The sequence below is a fragment of the Rhamphochromis longiceps genome, linkage group LG9 (assembly GCF_057381845.1).
Source record: "Rhamphochromis longiceps isolate RC_006_pf linkage group LG9, R_longiceps_female_GT1.1, whole genome shotgun sequence".
Classification (NCBI taxonomy): domain Eukaryota; kingdom Metazoa; phylum Chordata; class Actinopteri; order Cichliformes; family Cichlidae; genus Rhamphochromis; species Rhamphochromis longiceps.
The window spans coordinates 5889289-5910369 of NC_140565.1; the positions used below are offsets into that span (position 1 = coordinate 5889289).

General features: G+C 40.7%; 1 protein-coding gene across 1 annotated transcript in view; it reads right to left on the minus strand.

Moving 5' to 3' along the window:
* Positions 1-919: 919 nt before the first annotated feature.
* lancl2 (LanC lantibiotic synthetase component C-like 2 (bacterial)) overlaps positions 920-21081 on the minus strand; it is a 28684-nt gene continuing 8522 nt past the window's right edge. Inside the window, exons 6-10 of the mRNA XM_085418062.1 lie at positions 14752-14898; positions 12271-12453; positions 9623-9799; positions 8549-8621; positions 920-7218 (exon numbers count right to left, since the gene is read on the minus strand). Coding sequence (XP_085274188.1) covers positions 7142-7218; positions 8549-8621; positions 9623-9799; positions 12271-12453; positions 14752-14898 — 657 coding nt within the window. The 3' untranslated portion in view covers positions 920-7141. The remainder of the gene's footprint in view (positions 7219-8548; positions 8622-9622; positions 9800-12270; positions 12454-14751; positions 14899-21081) is intronic.

The window sequence follows — 21081 nt, forward strand, 5'->3', positions numbered from 1 at the left end:
CTGGAACGACCCATTTTACTCACTGAGCTGGCTAAAACCAGCAGGTACAGCATCTGCTGCCTTCCTTTCTTAAATAAAGGCCATAACTGACACCCATTTCTTCACAGATTGAATGACCTCCCTAACTTAGCTCCACACTGCTATTAATTTGAATACATCCCCAATTAGCAGCATGCATGCCATGTGCGTTAAGTCTGTTGGTTGGCTATTACTCTGCTACACCTAGTCATGAATTTGTTCCCATGTTGTTTCATCATTTCTGCCAAAATCAGTGCTTAAACACATTAGTAATGTTAAACTGCTATAATTTTGCACATAACTGTACATATAAAAGATGGGCAACCACTGTGCAATCACTAGGGTTTTCCCTACATTTCCTACCCTCCACAGGAAATGCTCTCAGCTGTAGGCCACTCTCCTGGTGCCTTTATAAGTAGTGTATTATAAGGTTGCCAACACATGTGACACACATCTTTGTGTTGTGTCAGACTCTACATTTGAGCATTAGCACAGGCCTGTGGTACATAGCCGATTATTAGAGACAGGTTGATCATATTTAAGATTGAATCATTAATTAATGGCAGGACTTCTTTGAGCATTCTTGCAGGAACGGGGTCTAAAAGACACGTTGATGGTTTGGAGGAATTACTGAAGTTAACTCAGAAAGATCAATTGGAGAAAAAGACAAAAGAAAAAATGAATATCAATGGTACTGAAAGTAGCTGTAGATAATGTTACATCTGTGAGATGATTGAGCATTTTTTTCTCTAATGGTTAAAAATTATTCGTGAAAAAGTTCATGAAGTCATTACTAGCTAAAGTGTAATGTAAATTTCTCCCTTTATCAGATCCAAAATATATATACATATATATGACTAAATGTGTAAAAAAAACCAAGGAAATTTTTAAAAAGGAGGTACACAAGCTCTATTCAGCTTTATTTTAAACAAAATCACAGACAATTCTGTCACTTTGTAAGCAATAACTTTAAGCAGATTAAAACATTTAAGACATTTGACTTGCTGCTAAGTCACTGAAGTCCAGGAGTTTAATGAGGAAAAATAAACACAGACACTCATATGAACACTAATTAGAACGAGGGCAAATAAATCACAAACACGTGTCTAAAACTTTGTCTCTTTCAATGTCCAGTCTTCAGCACACACATAATGAGCCTAGACATAGGAGCCAGTGAGTGCAGACACACACTGACACATCAACACAAACATTGTTACAAGTCAGATTTTCATGCAATGACATTCATTTACAGATCTCTGCGAAAAATGAGGCATTTTATGTGCATTCATGTGCTGTCGGGATCACTGGATGCCTTATTCCAAAATTAATTCAGTTCATTTTTTACCTCAGGTTTACACACAATAACCCATATTGACAAATGAAAAAATTTGTCAATTTGTCAAAAAAGTATCAGTGTAACTCCATGTTGGTACCACACAGCCCGAGACTTAAAGAACGGTGAGGAAAACAAAAAACCTGAGCTCGTTAAGGACTTTAGAGACAAAGTTAGAGATCTACATCACTTTTATCCAGATATATTTAAAAAAATATTAATTTCCAATGTTCATTTTTAAGTACACATATTCACTGATTTGTGGGCTGGGAGATGCAGGCCTCAGTCTGATCTCAACACTTGATGTGCAACGTTTTGTTTTCTACTTTTGTGACATGATGTAGATCAAGTTGTAATGAAAGATTTTTAATACACTGGGAATCACTACGGACCCATATATTCAACTTCTTGGATATTTAGTGATTGTGCGGGTATTCATGTTTCAATTTCATAATTCTGCTGTTTTTATAAAACGTACAAATATAAACCACCTCAGCCTGGGTTCCTGACATTCCTCAATCAGACCACTGATGTGGGTCTGATTGACCCACATCAGTGGTCACAGATTGTGGGGCGACCGTGGCTCAGGGGGTTGGGAAGCGCATCTGTAACCGGAAGGTCGCCGGTTCGATCCCTGGGCTCTCTGTCCTGGTCGTTGTGTCCTTGGGCAACGACCTTACTTGTGGGATGCAAGTAAGGCCACAGTAAGGGGGAAGCTTCTCTCAAAAAAGGCTCAAAAACCAGCAACAACTGGAAAATGAAATTAAAAAGAGAGAGGGAGCATAAGCAATATGGAAAGAAGCTACATTGGGGCGACCGTGGCTCAGGGGGTTGGGAAGCCTTGCTTCTATCAGTCTGCCCCAGGGCAGCTGTGGCTACAACTGTAGCTGCCTCCACCAGTGTATGAATGTGAGAGAGAATGAATAGTGGCATTGTAAAGCGCTTTGGGTGCCTTGAAAAGCGCTATATAAATCCAATCCATTATTATTATTATGATCACCACACTTTACTGGTACTTAACAACTTTGTTGCTTGAATGACGACTTTTTCCCCCCTGCAGTCTTTGTTCTTGTTGTCCCATAGGAACACCTCAGGGCAAGCCACACCCTTCTCTCTCTCGTTGTACTTCAGAACTGCAGCACCTACAGTGCATTGGGAAAGTGTTCACGGCACTTCACTTGTTCCACATTTTGTCATGTTACAGCCTTATTCTGTAACATGACATACCATACCATCTGAGAGATGATCAGAGGAAACAGGATGTACCTGAGCTCAGTTCTGAGTGTCATGGCAAATGTTGTGAAAAGTTATGTTAAATTTTAGTTTTTTATTTTAAATACATTTGCAAGAATTTCAAGAAAACTTTTTTCATTTGTCAATATGGGTTATTGTGTGTAAACCTGAGGTAAAAAATGAACTGAATTAATTTTGGAATAAGGCTATCAAATCACAAAATGTGGACAAAGTAAATACTTCCCGGATGCACTGTAGATTGTTTACTAGAGGGTTTAAGGCATGAGACTTTCAGAAGAAGTCTCATGCCTTACTCCTGCAAATATGCAAATATGTGATGTCTTGATAAATCGAGCAGATATTTGAAGTTTACACAGCACCATTCTGGCATGAAAATATCTTAAAAGTTTGTTTTGTGACCCAGAAAGAATAATATTTCAAACTCCGCCACTCTGTGTTCCTCCGCCACTGCCTCGTTTGAGTTTTGGACGAAATGGATTCCGAAATGGAGACCAGAACAGCCAATCAGATTGTGCCACAAAACCAGCGTAGAGAAAGAGTTGAGCGCGCACGGGCAGAAATGTTGAGAGCGCGAGCAACAGCAAGCGCAAATGCAAAACCAGAGCGAGAGGGGCTGCTATTGTGTGTGTGTGTGTGTGTGTGTGTGTGTGTGTGTGTGTGTGTGTGTGTGTATGTATAATAGCAAACACTGAAATACAGTTTTTGCATGCAGCAATGAATTTTGTTCAAATTTTTCTTTTCTTCGCTCAAAATAAATTTTTCCTCAAAGTGCAACACTTGCACCTACAATATTTTTTTTTTACGTGCGCTCAGAATAGTGGCACAAAAATAACGCCATAGACACACCAACACCAACCCTATCCCGGGCAGGGTGAACTGTTCCCTTGATTTTATACTTATAGGGGTCTTCTGAATCGCTCTTTGTCTGGTCCTTCACCCAGGACCAATATGTTATGCGAGACCCTACCAGGGAGCAAAAGCCCCCCGACAACATAGCCCCTAGGATCCCTGGGACACACCCCTCCACCACGATAAAGTAGTGGTTCACTGGACCAGCTCTTTGCCCTCTAGAGGACACTTGAGGGTTCATGGGAGTTTGCCCAACCAGTCTACATGTGTTTTGATGACCTGGAGAAGGCACTCAACCGTGTCCCTCAGAGTGTCCTGTGGGAGGTGCTTTGGGAGTATGGGGAGTCTGGCCCACTCCTACGGGCCATTTGAGCCTTATACAACTGCTGCTTGGTCTGCATAGCGAGCAATAATTCGGACTTGGTTCTGGTGGGTGATGGACTCCGCCAGGGCTGCCTTTTGTCAACGATTCTGTTCATAATTTTTATGGACAGAATTTCTAGGAGTAGCCAAGTGGCGAAAGGCTTTCACTTGGGTGGTCTCAGAATCTCATTTCTGCTTTTCGCAGATTATGTGGCTCTGTTGGCTTCATCGGGTGATGGCCTCCAGCTAGCACTTGAATGGTTTGCAGCTGTGAAGCAGTGGGAATGAGAATCAGCACCTCCAAATCTGAGGCCATGTGTCCTCAGCTGGAAAAGGGTGGTCAGGGATGAGTTCTTATCCCAAGTGGAGGAGTTTAACTATCTCGTGGGTCTTGTTCACAAGTGACGGGAAGGGAGCGGGAGATCGACAGACGGATTGGAGCTGCGGTTGCAGTGATGCAGACGGCGCACCGGTCCGTTGTGGTGAAGAGGGAGTTGAGTGTAAAAGTGAAGCCCTCGATTTACCGGTTGGTCTACGTCTCTACCTTCACCTACGGCCAGGAGCTGTAGATAGTGACCAAAAGAACAAGAACGCGTTACAAGTGGCGGAAACAAGGTTTCTCTGAAGGGTAGCTGACCTCTCCCTTAGAGATAGGTTGAGAAGTACGGCCATTTGGGAGGGATTCAGAGTAGAGCCGCTGCACCTCCACATCAAAAGGAGCCAGTTGAGGTGATTCGGGCATCTGACAAGGATGCCTCGAGGGCGCCTCCTAGGTGAGGTGTTCTGGGCATGTGCCACCGGGAGGAGGCCCCAGGACAGACCCAGGACACGCTGGAGAGATTATATCTCTCAGCTGGCCTGAGAGCGCCTTGGTGTTCCCCCAACAAGCTGGAGGAGGTGGCCGGGGAGAGGGAGGTCTGGGCTTCTCTGCTTTAGCACAACCCTGGATCAGCAGAAGAAGATGGACTGAATTATATGTTGTTCAACTTTCAACCATTTGAACCTTATAGTCATGCTTCTTCCAACAGATCCATTACCAAAATGAAACCAGTGCTGAAAGAATTGTGACCAGGAACTGCAAATCATTTTTTCTTGTATAAATGAAGAAGTAATTTTCATCCGCAATTGGTTCAAAATGCAAAAAAAAAAAAGAAAAGAAAAGAAAGGTTTTTAAGACCATAGCAAAGTGGATGTGATGTAGTCCAATTGTTTGAGCTGATTTTTGAATCTATAGTTCTTTAATAAATATACCTGACTTGTATAACTCAGATCCGAAATACACTTTTTCCTGAACACAGACTACTAAGTTGTTCAGTGGTGTCAAACAAAACCAGACAAAAAGAAGAAACCACATACAGCCAGTCGCTAAGAGGAATTGAAGAGGTTTTGACACTTTCATTAGCACTGGGCTGAATAATCCAAGCAGATGTTTGAACATTTTCGAGCCAGTACATACAAGTTTGACCCTGTTTTTATTTCACAAAAACCAAATTGATTCAGTTTTGCACTTGGCTCATGTTTTTTCCCTCTTTGAGATGTATGCTAGGCAATTATTCAGCCTTTAAAAAGATCGAAATTAGTCAAAGCCCAGTATTGCCGAAATATACAGTACATGTTATGACATCTATTGCAAAGTTGACACTAAAACTGTGAATCACTGCAATAATTGGAACATGTATTTTTATAACAGAAAAGCTGCAGACAGACTTTACAGCTGACGGTCAGCTTGAGAGCACGGAGCTACTTTATACTTGTTAATAAAATAAAAGAGGGCAAAGAAACATGTTGCCTACTATGCGATCAACACATGAAGAACTGAAACAGCACACCTAAATACAGGAAGAATAACTACTACACTGACACACAATGAGGCACCAAAAGCCAATAACAGTGAGCATGCCACAACAGCTTTAGTTCATTTGACAGAGATGCACATCTTCACACATACACACACACCCACACTTGCTCTCTTGGCCTAAGTGCTACAATATTAAAGGCTGAGTGCTTAGAATGTGCTCCTGTGACCAAGCCCAGCTGGCAATAATGTGTTGATGGGGAGCCATGAGGTCCATGTCTTTTTCTCAGCACATTATAGGCGAGTTCTGACAGCGTTCCAACATCAGATCCAGTGTCTATCTTCAGCAAGAGAAAAAGAGGCAATACGATGGTCGCGCTCCATCGATCTACTGCTTCTTTTATTTTTACTACACCTCCATAAATGAATGTGTAGTTTTGTCCAAAAACATTCTCTGTACATTTTTAATCACAGAAAAGCTAACCATGTCTTTAATCCAACAAATAATTAATCAGTTGCACTTATTTCCAGTTTGAATGTCTAATATTGGTCACTACTTACGCATGACCAAGGCTGAAAGTTTTATCAAAATACACTGCTCAAAAAATTAGGGGAACACTTTATGATCTCAGAATAAAACAGTCAATTAAGCTTCAAGGATTCTTGGAAGCATAAACTATGGTCAACTAATTTCACCTGTTTTGGTGCCATGAATGTGGCAACAATGGAAAAGCAACAAGAAGACAACTCCCAAATGGGAATGGTTTTGCAGGTTGCAGCCACAGACCAATGCTCTCCTCTTAATCCTCATGACTGATTTTTCTCAGATACCACCGAAACTGGGAGGTCTCACACTAGTGCCCTATGATGACAGCATGTTCACATGGGAAATAGTGAAACAGACCTGCATGTTTGGTATCAGGATGAAATCCACATATCTAATGTCAGACTTCATGCTGGAGCAAGCCCTGGGATCCTCTTGGTGCACAACAATGTCTGTCCTCCGCTGGCGAGAATGAAGGCAGTTCCTGGATGATGAAGGCACTGACGCCAGTTATGAAGATATGAAGATTCTCAGGAAAATTATGCACTGGTCCATCGAAACCCACCAAACAGTGCCACACACTGTCCAGAAGTTTACTGGTGCCTTGATCCAAGTCCAGAACAAGATTTAAAGACATCAGCTAAGAGCGCATGTAGGGTCATGGGGACCACACATACTGCTGAGCCACACTATGATGCAGGTCAGACGAGCCTATTTTTAACTTGGATTTTTGGTGTGGTTTCTAAATTCAAACCCTTAAAGGGTGGATGATATTGGTTCTCACTGTTAGTAGATCATTTTGTTCTCAAGATAATTACAAAATTTATGACACTAAAGATTTTCAGAGTGAGTATTTCATTTATCAAGATCCAATGTGTGATTTAAACGTTCCCCTCATTTTTTTTTGAGCAGCGTACTTTTAAAGGAAAGTTAACTTGAAAATATTAAGCCTCCCCTTCGTAATCCAAAGTCAGGGGCTGTCAGGTCAAAGTTCAAAGGCAGGGAAACACGAAGCTTCGGGGTTTTCCATCTCTGATATGTAGTGGAGGGCTCCTGCCATACCTAAGTGGAGAAACAGTCATTACTGCTGGATACACATTTCACCGTATGCCTTTTTTTTTTTTCCTTTTCTTTCTTTTTTTTCTTCTCTTTATCTCTTTTTCTCTTCTTTGCTCTCTACCAAAAATCCACAAGGGCAATGCCCGGCCATCAGTCCGTTCCCCTGAGCTCAAGCTCACTCGACTTATGCGGCAATCCAAAACACACCAGCAAGTTGAAGTGACCAATCAAGTGACTTAAATCAGGTCGAGATGCTTTGACTTGACCTTAAACATACTGTTCATGCTTGAAAACCGTCCGATGTAGCTGAATTAAAAATCTTCTGCTAAGAAGAGTGAGCTGAAATTGCCATTTTTGCTGTTTAAGTGAAAGGTGAAAAGCAATCTGCTGAAGTTACTGAAAAAGCCGTGTCCTCTACACCTATTTTTGGTTGGAGAGCAAAAGAGTGCTCTTCTGCCTTCAGACCTCTGAAAGCTCCACAGACAGCCAACAGATTAAAACCTTTTGTTATAATGCAGCTGTGCTAACACGCTGCAATAGATCACAGTAACTTCTGATCGACCAGAGGCTCGTAGAAATAAGCTTAACATGCAACACACGATGAGACAGAGTTTAATGAGAAGCATCATATACTGTACATCACCTGGTACCTAGAGTGGATGTTGTGATCTAATCATAACTGTTTCACAACCAAATAACCAACCAACTGCATGTGGCTACGTGTCAGACATCTACTAAATTACAGACCTCCAAGCAACAGAAAATGTTTATTAGGTAAACACAAAGGCTTATCTACTGAGGAACTTTTATTCATATACTGCATTTATTCTTTTCTATTCTTACTGACTATGCAAAGCACTTCAGATTACAAGTCACATTTAAGCATAATTCATAATATTGAATTTATTTATATTTTTATTTATATACTTTATATTATTTATTTTATATGTATTTTATATTTATTTTATCTACTTTAAGCACTTCATCTACCTCTCATCCATGGGCAGTTTAGATTCACAAATAAAACCACTGTCTTTGGACTGTGGGATGAATCTATAGCACCTGTGCAGGCACAGGAAGAAGCACCACATCTCCACACAGGAACCTTTTTGATATGAGGCCATAGTGCTAACCACTTCCACACTGTGCTACAGGGGTGAATGGTTGAAATAAAGTCATATTCCATCATTTCTGATGTAACATTACACATGTGTGGAAATGTAAGGAAAATTTCACCCATTACAGCTGAGTAGCTGCTACACAGACAGAAGAAGATGCAGACGAATATGACACAGACGATATGTGAAATATTAAATCAATACGAATTAAGTACCTTCAAAAAGGGAGTATGGTCTGTCTGGGATACGACACCCATGTGTCCCGTAGTCCAAACACCACTCAGCAAACTGTTAGAATATAAAAACAGAGCACACGTGAACATCATTCTTTCTTAAAAACAACAAAATAGACTTCCTTTTATAAGTCTTCAGTGTTCAACCTTCTGCCAAATGTGAGGGGCACACATGAATCATGTAATAAAATTGGCTCATTAAGTTGGTTGTCAACAAGTCACTTTAAAAACATGTCAAAAAGCCCAACTTTCACAGTGCAAACAAACATGTTTACAGTCTGGTTGCTATAGTAATGACAGATGCACTGAGCTAACCAAGCTAGGTAAGAGTGGAAAGACTACATGATAAATCCCATGCTGGATCTCTGTTAGAAAAAGCTCACGTGAGGCAAAGACAGTGCAGTATGACCAAAAATCTGTATGGTAACATTTCCATGGCATTGTTAAAGAGTCCTGTAGTTCCCCAGTACATCATGACATATAGTGAGCCGTAATATAAGAAACCAGGAATAAAAAAACTCAATTTGGACTTGTTTTTTCAAAGATAGTGGCACAAGATTTCCTTTTAAGGCAAAACATGTCAGCTTGAGGCCACCCAGTTCCCTCTTATTTTTAAGAAACCAAAACCTCCAGAAAGGAGACGCAGCTCGTCTCTTAGCCACAGATCAGCTGTTAACAGTCTATTATACCACCATGCTGCCTGCTGTGTACTTTTTTACATTTGCAGTTACTGGTGTTTCAAAGCGTATACGTTTACCACAACTACACACATTGAAAAGCTGCTGTGTCATATGATTAGAAACACGAGTAAGAAGACTGTACATTACAGGTCTCCTCTCAACAGGCTTCACGGTGCTCTGGTGTCCAATACGAACATACATTTAATGCCATGACCAACGTTATGTCTGTTAAACAGGGCAGCTTAAATTATTCAGAAAAAATCATATCATGCATGAATCCACAACAGTTTTAACCACGGCATCTTTAGAGCCACTTCTTGCTTGTGCATATTTAGTCTACTACTGAGAATCTTGTTTTGTTTACCCTCGGTCTTACCTTGCAGGCGCGGTGCAGGTATTTCTTCTCCTTGGTGAGTTTGTAGAGAGACAGGAAGGCGTATCCGTTGCCAGCGGTTCCATGGCAAATACCGTAGCCTTTTCTGAGCAGGCCCCGCTGCCATATCACCTCGCCGCAGTCTACAGCCTCCTTCAGGTACTTTTCTTCTTTAAAAATCTGGCAAGGCACAGGATGAAGCCGACAGGATAGTCAAACCTTGTCAGCCTTTCAACAGCTACTGCCAACTCGTAACAGATGCAGTCAGCATTTTGACATTTTTTGTTAAATATCGTAGCAATTAAAAAAAACAAAACCCAAACTGCATTCTGTATGTGAAAACACTTCATAAGCTGAAAGCATCGTCAACTCAAGGCAACCAGCAGTAAATGTAACCCCTGTATCAGACAGCCCATATAATATCTACAAACCTGACGCTGTATGGTCCTCGCAGAAGAGATAAAGACTCTGCCTACATGAAAACTAAACCACTCATCCAGATCTCATTTCAAAGAAATAAATTAATCTAAAGCGAAGCGACTTGAACTCATAACTGAGGTGACAGACGACCTATCAGACAGGTATGAAGCTGACAGGACACAGTAGGAGTACAGTGCAGACCTGACAGTGTGCCTGATTGGATGTGATTATATAAGCCAGTCTCCCACAGCTGTGTGAGGTCCGTGATGGCGTCAAGCAGGGAGCGCTTTGAAAAGCTGCATTCTACAGAGCTGCCATGTAATGTAGAAGAAATTGTATCCGGCCCCACCTCTCTCTATTATTATTATTAGCTTTTAGCTGTAACACAGAAACATCAGCTACAGGAAAGGAGCAGGAAAGAAACAATCCACTATTAAGAACCTGCGCTTTTTAAAAACTCGTCCCAGTGACAGTTCCTTCTGTTTCCACCTGAATACACGGAACCAGCCAATCTTATAATGGGGCAGGGATAGCTCAGTAGGTAAAGTGGTCGCCCCATGATCGGAAGGTCGGCGGTTCGAATCCACTTAACGGCTACCCTGAGGTACCCCTGAGCAAGGTACCGTCCCTACACACTGCTCCCCGGGCGCCTGCTTAGTGGGCTGCCCACTGCTTCACTGAGTGAATGGGTCAAATGCAGAGAAAAAACAAGTAATTTCCCCATGGGGATCAATAAAGTATCCATTATTATTATTATTATAAACTGCTGCTGCACTCTCATTTCAAACACACCAGCAGCTCACGTTCTGTTTCAGAATTCTCCTTTTCCTTTGAAAGCAGAACCATGTACCCTCGCCTTTCCTACTTATCCTGAGAATTCCTCTCACACAGCAAGGCACAAGTCACCTATTACAGCTACCAACTAGATCCACTCCTACAACCCGACCATATATGACATGCAGACGAATCCTTAGCTACATGGTTAAAGTAACTTCAGCCATGTTGATTTTATACGAGCTCATGTCTCTGTGGTGAACTCTGATGCTGCTAAAATTAACTCATGATGTATTCTTCCACTGTAACCTGCAGGGGTGCTCACCAACACTCCACTAGGGGTGATAACAAGCTGGAAAATACCGGCTATTTTAGGAAGCAGTGACCCCTGACTGTCTGAAAACAACTTAATGTCTGTATGGATTTAGTGATATCAGTTGATATCATCGAATATGGAAGGCTGTCCATGAACACGATGTTTTCTGTATGGCAGCATCTGTTCCTTTAAAAGCCGCTGATGGTGGCTTGCCAACGTGCCGGTTCCATAGGCGCTAACGCAGCCCTCCATCAGAGGCAGTGATGCATGTCGGAGGTACCTCTCTTCTTTAGTCTAAAGGATGTGACATCCATTTTTTTCAGTCATCAGACTGCAGAACAAAGCAGTGTTTTCTGGATCATTTTGATGTATGGCTGCTTCTTTGCATTCAAGCAACACTGTCAGAGCCATAAAATAATGTAATAGGTCTTGGTTGAGACTATGAATATGACACAGTATGCCTACTGTTGTCAAATAATTGCGAAATTAGTCCAAACATCACATTTATGGAGATCCAGCACAGTGAAAGAGAACTTCAAGCCCTAATAATGGAGCATCCCTCTGTGATAATACATCACCATTATTCTGCCTCATGAACAGGATCGTATTTTCTGAAATCATTCAACTTGCCGTCCATTATTGTAAAAACACAACTCCATCAGTGGGAGCACAACGTGTGCATGCAGCATAGTTTCAACAGCCGACCTGAAATCTGCCACTAACAAAACATGTGGCAGTTTAAATGTTTAAACGCGTGACACAAACGGCACAGTTGTTGTGTTCTGTTAATAGCGGAACATTGTTAAGTGCAGTGCTTTGTTCACTGTGCCAAAACAACAGCAAAAAATAAAAAGCAGAGTCTCATTAGTAAGAGCAAAATGCCAGAATGGCAGCATGTTGGCTGTGATGTAGCTTCCTAATGGACCAAGAAAAAAAACGAAATTAGCCAAAGTGTTAGACGCCAGGCGAAACAACATCCCATCAACAACATGATTTTTCTTTGACGTGTCAAATAATACATGCTTCACAAATATGTTTAACACAATAAACTGTTCATGCAGTGTAGAGCTGTGCCACAAGGTGACAGTGTTGTTTGTGCGTGTTAGACAGAGAGGGTGGCTGCTGACCGCAGAACTCTCACCTTATGGGCCATGATAAGCATATGGATAACACCGGGCGCTCCGTGGCACCAGTGGACCAGCCGGTCGCTCTCGTTGCTCAGGGATGAAGGGAAGTTTCCTGAACGAAACCTCTTGTGGCGGACGTAGTCGATGCTGGGGCGAACCAACTCTGACAGGATGTCTGGATGGACTTTTGCTCCAGACTGAAAGGGACAGTGTTTAATTTCAATTGTACTGTTCAGCTCTACATTTACAGAATTCTCTTTAAATGCCCCAAAAGGAGGTGACTATCACCTTTCCTAATGGCAGCAGAAAAGCTGGTGAAACACAGCTTTTCAGAGCAGATGTTTCAGAGCAGATGTTTATAAGATCTAAACGGACTCAACACATACTTTGATTGCTACAGTCATGAATTATTCATACAGAGAAAGATGGATTCTCATGTGTTAATGAGAACATCAGTGAACAGCAGAGAAAACACAAAAGTCTGTGGACAGATTTCAGTGAGCTACTTTAAATCAGGCTTTTGCTATTGTTATAAATCACAAGATGAATAATGGAATCATCTTTGTTGCCATGGCGATCTGCTGTGTTGCCACCCATCTTTTTGCATTCTTACTCAGTCAGATTTTGCTACTTACAGTTTTTTCTGATTTATTTTGGCCATATGAAATGTTTTGCCTTTATCTGACAGTGAAAGCAAAGAGTGACAGAAAAACTGGAAGAGGGAGAGGGGGGCAAAGCGCTGCTCCCCTGCCAAACGGCACATGGCTCACCCCTTGAGCTAAACTGGCACCCCACAGGTACAAACAATTACATTGTAAGGGAAACAATTTGAGGTAAAGGTGAGTGTACAGCAATGAATTTTCAAACAACAGCACGTCCAATAGATTTATATAACTAGCTGGAACAGTTTATACCTTCACTACAAGGACATGTTAGTGTGCGGCCGTCAGGGTGCGTACGACTTTTTGTCGGTGTGTGCCAATCCCTGGCCAGCACCAGAAATGCTGAAAATCATGTGATTCCAGTCCCTGGCTGGTCGCTCATGTCTCTCTACGGTCCAGACCTTATCTGTATCTTTGACCTTTTATTGTGCTGACATTAGTGTCAACTTTTATCATAATTAGAGTATGAATTCTTGTCTTCTGGTCAAACATGTTTCATTAGGTTACTTTAAACTTCTGACTGCCAACGTCTAATAAGTCTAATAAGTCTAATAAGCCTAATAAGTCAAGGTTTAAGTAAGCATTTATAGCCCATACACACACAATACAATCTCAAGACACATCTGAACTGAGCAGTGTGGCTGCCCTGTTAAGTAATGTATTTGTTGTGACTATTTTCAGAATTACATTGCTTGAAAATTGATAAATGATGACTTTTCCCATAATGGTACATGCACACAGTAACATACTGTATGCATGTGACAGCTGGGATAAGCTCGAGTCCTTCTGTGACCATGAATTTGACATGCGTGCATATATGAATATATCTAAAACACATTTCTAGCTGCTAACAATACCCAGTAGCATTTGAATGCACAGTGGGAACACTTTGGTCGTTCTTTGTAGGCCATGCTTCGGCAAGATTTCACACAAAACTGCTTCATCTTAGCCGCCAACAACACTTACAGGATGTCTGCCTGCAGAAAGTCTCAGCTCCTCTACTGGCTTTAAGCCCAGAACAGTAAGAAACAACAGACATTAAGCAAACCTTAAATCAATGACTTACTGATTGCCAACACCACTAATCAAACAGTTCTTCTTCCAAATGCCGAATACTGATAAAGAGTCTATCTGCCCAAATCTATAATCAATAACAGATTTCAGCCCATTCTGATATAATAGCACTAAGGAAAACATAATCCTCCAGCTAATAATCCTTCATTCTTTCAGGTAAAGTAAAATTCATACTTGGTGCTTTTATTATTATTTTTTTTCAGTAAACATATACATAAAAAATGAGTACAGAGAAATCTGGATCCAGTCTCTGGCCTCTCTTCATTGTTTTTTCCTCAATAATTAGATTGCAGTGCTCACAAAGAAGGTGGCAGGTGGCTTGCAGCACGGGCTGCAGGCGAGAGCTGTCAGCAAAAATACAGATTCAACAACGCTGACACTGCAAGCACATTACCTGGATTCACTTACATGGATGTCACTTTGTGCATTTATGCGTGTGTGTTTGTGGCTACAGTATATAAATGCGTGATCTTATATACAAGTGATATTAAATGTTACTCTAGAATGAAAGTCAGTCTATTTGGAAAAAAACATCAATAAGAAATACTTTCATTTCTCTGATGTAGCAAAATGACACAATTTATTGTGCATCATCAACCAGAAGATCAGAAGCTTCGAGTGTTTCTCCATAAATAACTACATGACAGATAACATTAGCTTTAGCAATACTTTCGAACTTATTTATATAGAGGAATAAAATAATCTTTCGTTTTTAAAAACCCACTGACTTTAAACAGACCGCGTTCTGTTTTCTCCTACCTGCATCAGCATGTAATAGATGCCGGCCAGGCCGTGGGCAGCGCCGATGTACTGCTTCTTGTGCCACTCATAGAGGAGTGGACAGCGATCAGTCTTCTTCTGCTCTGCTGACATGTTCTTACCAGATTCCACAATGGCTGTGACCACCTGACGTTTGGAGAGAGAAAGAGTGGGAAAAATAAAGGAACCTTTGAGCTCACATTTGAATCCAAACACACAGTTTGGCAGAAACTGATATAACATCTTTACTACAGAGCTGAGAGAGTGGAGTGTTAGCATTCAGTTCAAAATGACAAAGTGAGAAACCTACAGTTTCATTATAAAACTATAAGAACAACATGACCTGGGAGACACCATTTCTACTGGTGCAAAACTATACTTTTGCTTTATTATTTGTCTGACAGCCTCATGGATAGAACGACGGCAGAGAGAGGGCACAGTAGGCGACTGGATGAATGTATCGACTATGAACGATAGGCTGAGCCTTTTACCGATCGTTTTTACAAGAGTGATTCATTTTTTTGCCCCTGGGTAAGTTTGCTAATAATGTTGGTTGAAGAAAGAGAAGTGGTCAACGGAAAAATAATAGCGCTGTTTTAATGACACCCTCCTCACAGTGCAGCGATTTGTTTTCTCAAACTCATAACAGAAAGAAAGAAAGGCAGCAGCCTACATTCAGGAAAAAACGAAAACATTTTATTTAAATAAAATAAATTTAAAAAAATAATGGTGGGGAGGGAAACAGAGACACTGGCTTCTTTTTCCCACCGTTTTTACAGGCTGTTCCAGTGTTTATCTGTCTTAAACACTCGACAAAACAACAAATACATAATTGAACAAAAAGTAAGTTTAAAATCAAACTTTCTCTTCCAGCGAACGTTAAAAACCCCAAAACAAAACAAAAGAAAAACTCTGATGTAATGTTGTTTTTTGTGCGATTTGGCACATCTCAAATAAATAAATGATTAATCCACAAAAAGTAGCTATATTAATAATGAAACAAACAAGACAAGAAGCTCAAATATTCCCTCCAAAAAAACTGTATAAATTCTAAACCCGCAAATCAGTCTGTGGATGATCACATTGCTCCGCCCATCAAAGGGTCACCTGCGTGGATATATCACCTGTCGTCAGTTGGAAAATTTTTACATGTCTCCCATGTGAGATGGTAGGCAGGTTAAACTTCAGGCAAACCTCTCATCTTCATTTCTAATCAAACGTAGGAAACAAACATGACTAAATTCTCTCGATTTTAAATGCTTTGATCACAGAGCCTCCCATATGATAAAAATCTAGATAAATGTGGTCTAATTTACACTGTGCCAATTTACAACAACCATCTCACGTCACTTAACAAAATTCCCTTTTATTAGACGATTAGCCTCCTTCACAATAAAGTACGGATCCATTTAAAATCATTTGATGCATATAGGACAATCTTTCATCACAATAATTCATTCATTCATTCATTTATTTATTCATTTTCAGGCACAACAAATACCTATATTGAACATAAAATACACAAAACAAAAAACAAAACTTGCCTGAAAAAAAACTTGCCTGAAAAAGGAGTGGGACGAAGAAAACTTATTAAATCCCACCCCTATACTCACTCATCAACAAAAATAAAACATAACACAAAATAATACTTTAAATAGGACAAGCAAAAAGCAGACAGACATACAAAACGACACACACATCAGCCTACAGGGCACAGATGAGGATGGGCAATGGATGGCTAAATGATTCCGATGACAGGAAGCTTTTTACTGCTATTTCTTGTCAGAGTGTCTTGTCAAGAGAAAAGAGAGAATAAAAGAATAAAAATCACAGTCTGAAAATAGAAAATCGTAGAACACAACAAGCCTTTGTTAGCTTCTTATTTTAGAATATTAGGATCACTTTTTTGGAAACGTGCGTTTGTGCGTTAGTGGTGTCAGTTACACTACACAATCAGAAACCCTGGAATATTTCATCTAACTATGCTTGTATAACTAATTCTGGCCACCGCTCTCAGTGTGTCTATGACAACAACATTGCATGCCTGACATTATGACTGTGGGTGTTGCATCTTATGTCTTGTCTGCAAATACTTCCTTCTGAACAGAAAGACAACATCATTTATCAGCTCACTAATATGACACAAACCTCTGAGAGCTAAAGAATTATCCATAACATTAAATCTGGGTTAGATTAAGAGGTTGAGGGATTTAAATTCAATGAGACTGCTGCACACCAGCTACTAAGGTTTATGTGCAGCAGGGTGTTATACGAGGGATTTCTTTATGCTCTTCCATTTAGGAACAGCTATAAGCTGGAACACTTTCTCCAAAGCCAAACAACCTGGATTAAACTGAGGCGTTGCCATGTGGAAGGAGCAGAAGTTTGTCTTCCACTGATTGGTCGAGCAGGTGATTAGGATGACACGTGGCTGCTCGATCAGCCTCAGATATGTTTCTGTTTACTTTCTTTAAAGGAGAGAAGACACATTTACACTAACATGAACACCTATGTGTTAATCTTCCACCTTTAGGTGTACTGGCTCTTTTTTTTTTACGTCTGGACACCATGGCAGAGGAAGAGTTACAATTTAAAACAGCATGCTGTGATTTGCAAAGCTCATAAAGCCTTGTTTAATTCACTACCAAACATAGAAACCATATCAAATGTTTAAACTGAGACAACTGGGACTTATTGTTTATGTTCCTCAACATAAAACTGTGAAGACTGAATATGTCAGTAGCTACGGTGCATAATATCATCAAAACAGCAACATTTCTGCAGAGGAGGCTGAAATCAGTACTGGTTGCTTGCGATCTCTGGAACTTCAGGTGGTCTGCCTAAAAACAAGCATGATCCTGTCATGGAGATCACTCCATTGTGTATGAAACACAGAAACACAGCCACCTCCTCGGGGCCAAAGCTCATTTAAAATGGACTGAGACAAAGTAGACGACAATCCCAAATCTGAAGTTCTTTTTGAAAACATGGACACAACATCCTCTGTAGTGGATCCCATCCAGATGATGTGTTTTTCAGGGAAGCGCTTCCATATTTAGAATTGAAGATGGATCCCAAGTTAGCTACACTTCTGCTTGATAGGATGAAAACAGCAAAAAAGCATGGGGAAGGAACCTGGAGCTTGTACTCAAACTTCACAGTTCAAAATTGCAGCTTTATCATAACCATCGTAATATTCAAATGCCTGCACCAAGCTGCACCAACACAAATGGTCTAAACTGCTTAGAGATGACGATTTCTCCTCATGGTAATAATCACATCCCAAAATTGTGCTGAGGATATTTGACAAGCTACTGTGTTTTTCTATAGTCATGTTTTCTGGACATTCTGCTTAGATATATGCAGTAATACACAGTAGCCTATATGTGGAACTGAAGGGGCTCGGGGTTCTGAGTCAGCAGTATATCATGTCCCCAAGCAAGACAGAGTGAAGAAAAACAGTTCTGCAGCAGCAGCACTGCCTCCATCATGGCAGGACAGATTTACATCCCCTGTTCATTACACAGGGAATGTGTTATACATTACACAGATCTATGAAGCTCCATGAAGATCTATACCACTCATGTGTGTCATGTCTGCAGCTGTCCATTTCCCTGTGGCAGAATCCTTCCTATTATGGAGCTGACCTTACGACTGACTGGTTTAGCTTAATAATTTACCACTGCTACTCTAACAGGGTTCTCAACCCATCTTGTAATTTAAATTATTTTAACATCGCACTATAAAGAACAGAAAACCCTGACAGGCTGGCATTTGAAACACAAACACATGCACACTGTTGGGTATTCATATCTTGTGGGGACATAATGCTTTCCCTAGCTGCTTACCCTAACCCAGAAAAATGAATGCCTAACCCTTACCATAACCCAACTGTAACCCTGTCACTAAAAACACATTTTGAGTCTTAAAAATGCCTTCAAACTTGTGGGGACCAGGATTCTGGTCCCCATAAGGGCTGCTGGTCCACACAAGTATAGTAAACTTTGAACTTTGGTCCCCACAAAGATATGAATACATGCTCGCTCACACACACACACACACACACACACACACACATTTACTCAGGGAATCAGTAAGGGGAAAAAACGCATAACTAGCAAACCACAGAGATCTCTCTAATAACTGATACACACAGAGACAACAATGCAGCAGAACAAGATTGAAAACAGAGAGCAAAGATCTGAGCACGAGAAAAAGAAATAAAAGCATCTATAAAGCGGGTCCTGGAGGAGACCCACTGTTTGGTAAAGCCTCCAGAGTGCTGAGTGTTGTTGTGTGGTGACAGGTATACGAGCACAGCTGACAATGAGATGAACAGCAGTGCAGCACTGCAGGAAACTGGGTGCTTTGGGGCATCCGATTTCTATTCCTTATTTGGCCATGAAAGTACTTTTATCTACCGGTTCTGAAAACAACGATAGCTTGTGTGCGTCCGCTACTGCCCACTCTCTCACCCCTTTCCTCACTTTGTGTGTGTATTTTAGGGCTGAACGATATATCGCATTTGCGATAATATCGCGACATGATCAAGTGCAATTTTCTAACCGCAAAGGCTGCGATTATACTCTGGACATGTCCAAATTCATGGGCTGCATCCTCCTGAGGCCGCATTTGTAGACCGATTACGTCACAGCGACGCGCCGAAGGCTGTCCAAATTACTACCATATCCCAGAATTCATAGCGCGGCCCAGCCAAACTCCAGTTTCCAGCAATGGCGGCCGCTACTAAGTTTTAAAATTACTCATACTAATCTTTCAGGGTCACAAAATAAACTTTTAACATATTTTCAGGCGAGAAAGTAGTTGTGTAAACATCAAATATCTGCTCGGTTTATCAAGATATCCCATATTTGCAAAAGTGCTTCGACGTTTTCAGAGGCGTCTGCTACCCACCAGCTCGACAGCTAGCCGGGAGCTCGAGGGTTACTGATGCGGCCGAGAACGGCACAACTCCCGGCACATCATTTTCAGATCACCGCGGAGTTTCGCTGCTCGGGTTAAACGTAATATATACGTCACTTAGACAACCTAAAAATGTTATTGTTGGGCTTTTTTCAGTGTTTTGTTTGTTCGTGAGTAAATCGGTTTGGCTGAGATTAAAGTTATTAGATTAGATAAAATAAAACTTTATTAATCCCCCGGGTGGGTTCCTCCTTGGTTTTCACACAGCTGACTAAACGTCAAACAGAAAACTTATTAAACAGAAGTATGAGACAGTCGAGAATTTACACCAGTGTCTGGTTATATTTTAGATAGCAAGAAGCAGACGGCCGAGTTTATTAAACTCCACCGAGACAGCGGTGACGCTAATCAGAACTAGACCGTCCAATTTCACGCCTTTAAACTTTAAAGGCGTGTTTGTGTGTGTGTTTATACAATTGCTATTATGTTTGCACTTTATGTGTAATGTTACTGACTGCAGAGATCAGTAAGATGTGTGTATTTTTTATTTATTAGTTTTATTTATTTAATATTATTTTTTAATTGAATGACTGTCTAGTAGTTCACAGATGTCGAAAAACTGAGTGTGGTAAAGCCACTGATTTTGTTTATGTATATTTCTGCAATCTGCACATTGTACTGACTTTCATTTTAATGTTTACACCAGGGTTCCTTGTCAGCACTTTATGCTCAGATGTTTGTAAGCTAAAAATAAACTATTGTGTATGTTCAAATATACTGTTGTGATTGAAGAAGTTAAATAAAAATGTCAGTCATCAATTCATGCATCACCTCATGTCATCATAACAGAGGTCTGTCTTCCAGGAAAGAACAGTTTAAAATTAATGTAATATAGTATTGGCCATACTATATGATGTATTGCTTGTCTTTGTTTAATAATACAGAAGACAAAGACCTTAAAAAATAATCGCATATCGCATCGCAATCGCAATATTGGGGCAAAAAAATCGCAATTAGATTATTTTCCATAATCGTTCAGCCCTAGTGTATTTGTAAGAAAGCGAGTGAGAAATCGGGCACAGTATATGTATTTCAGTCTGGCGCTACACCAAATGGTGACAGCTGGTCCTGCAGTGACTGTGTGTTCCTAAATAAATAACCAAAAAATATGAGAGATTATTAGTCACAGTGTGTTTGAGTTTGCATGTTGTGTTTTTGGGTCCCATGTCCTCTGTGCTCTGATACCGTCCACTGCCAACCCTCTCCAAGAAGTCTTTGCTAATAAGAAGGTCAGAGTCAGGAACAACTTCCAAAGTATTATTATTTTTACCTTATCCTGAACTGCACCTCACCACTTTGTTTGAGACATCACCTTTGTTGCATAGAGTAAAAGGTGGCATGGCTGTC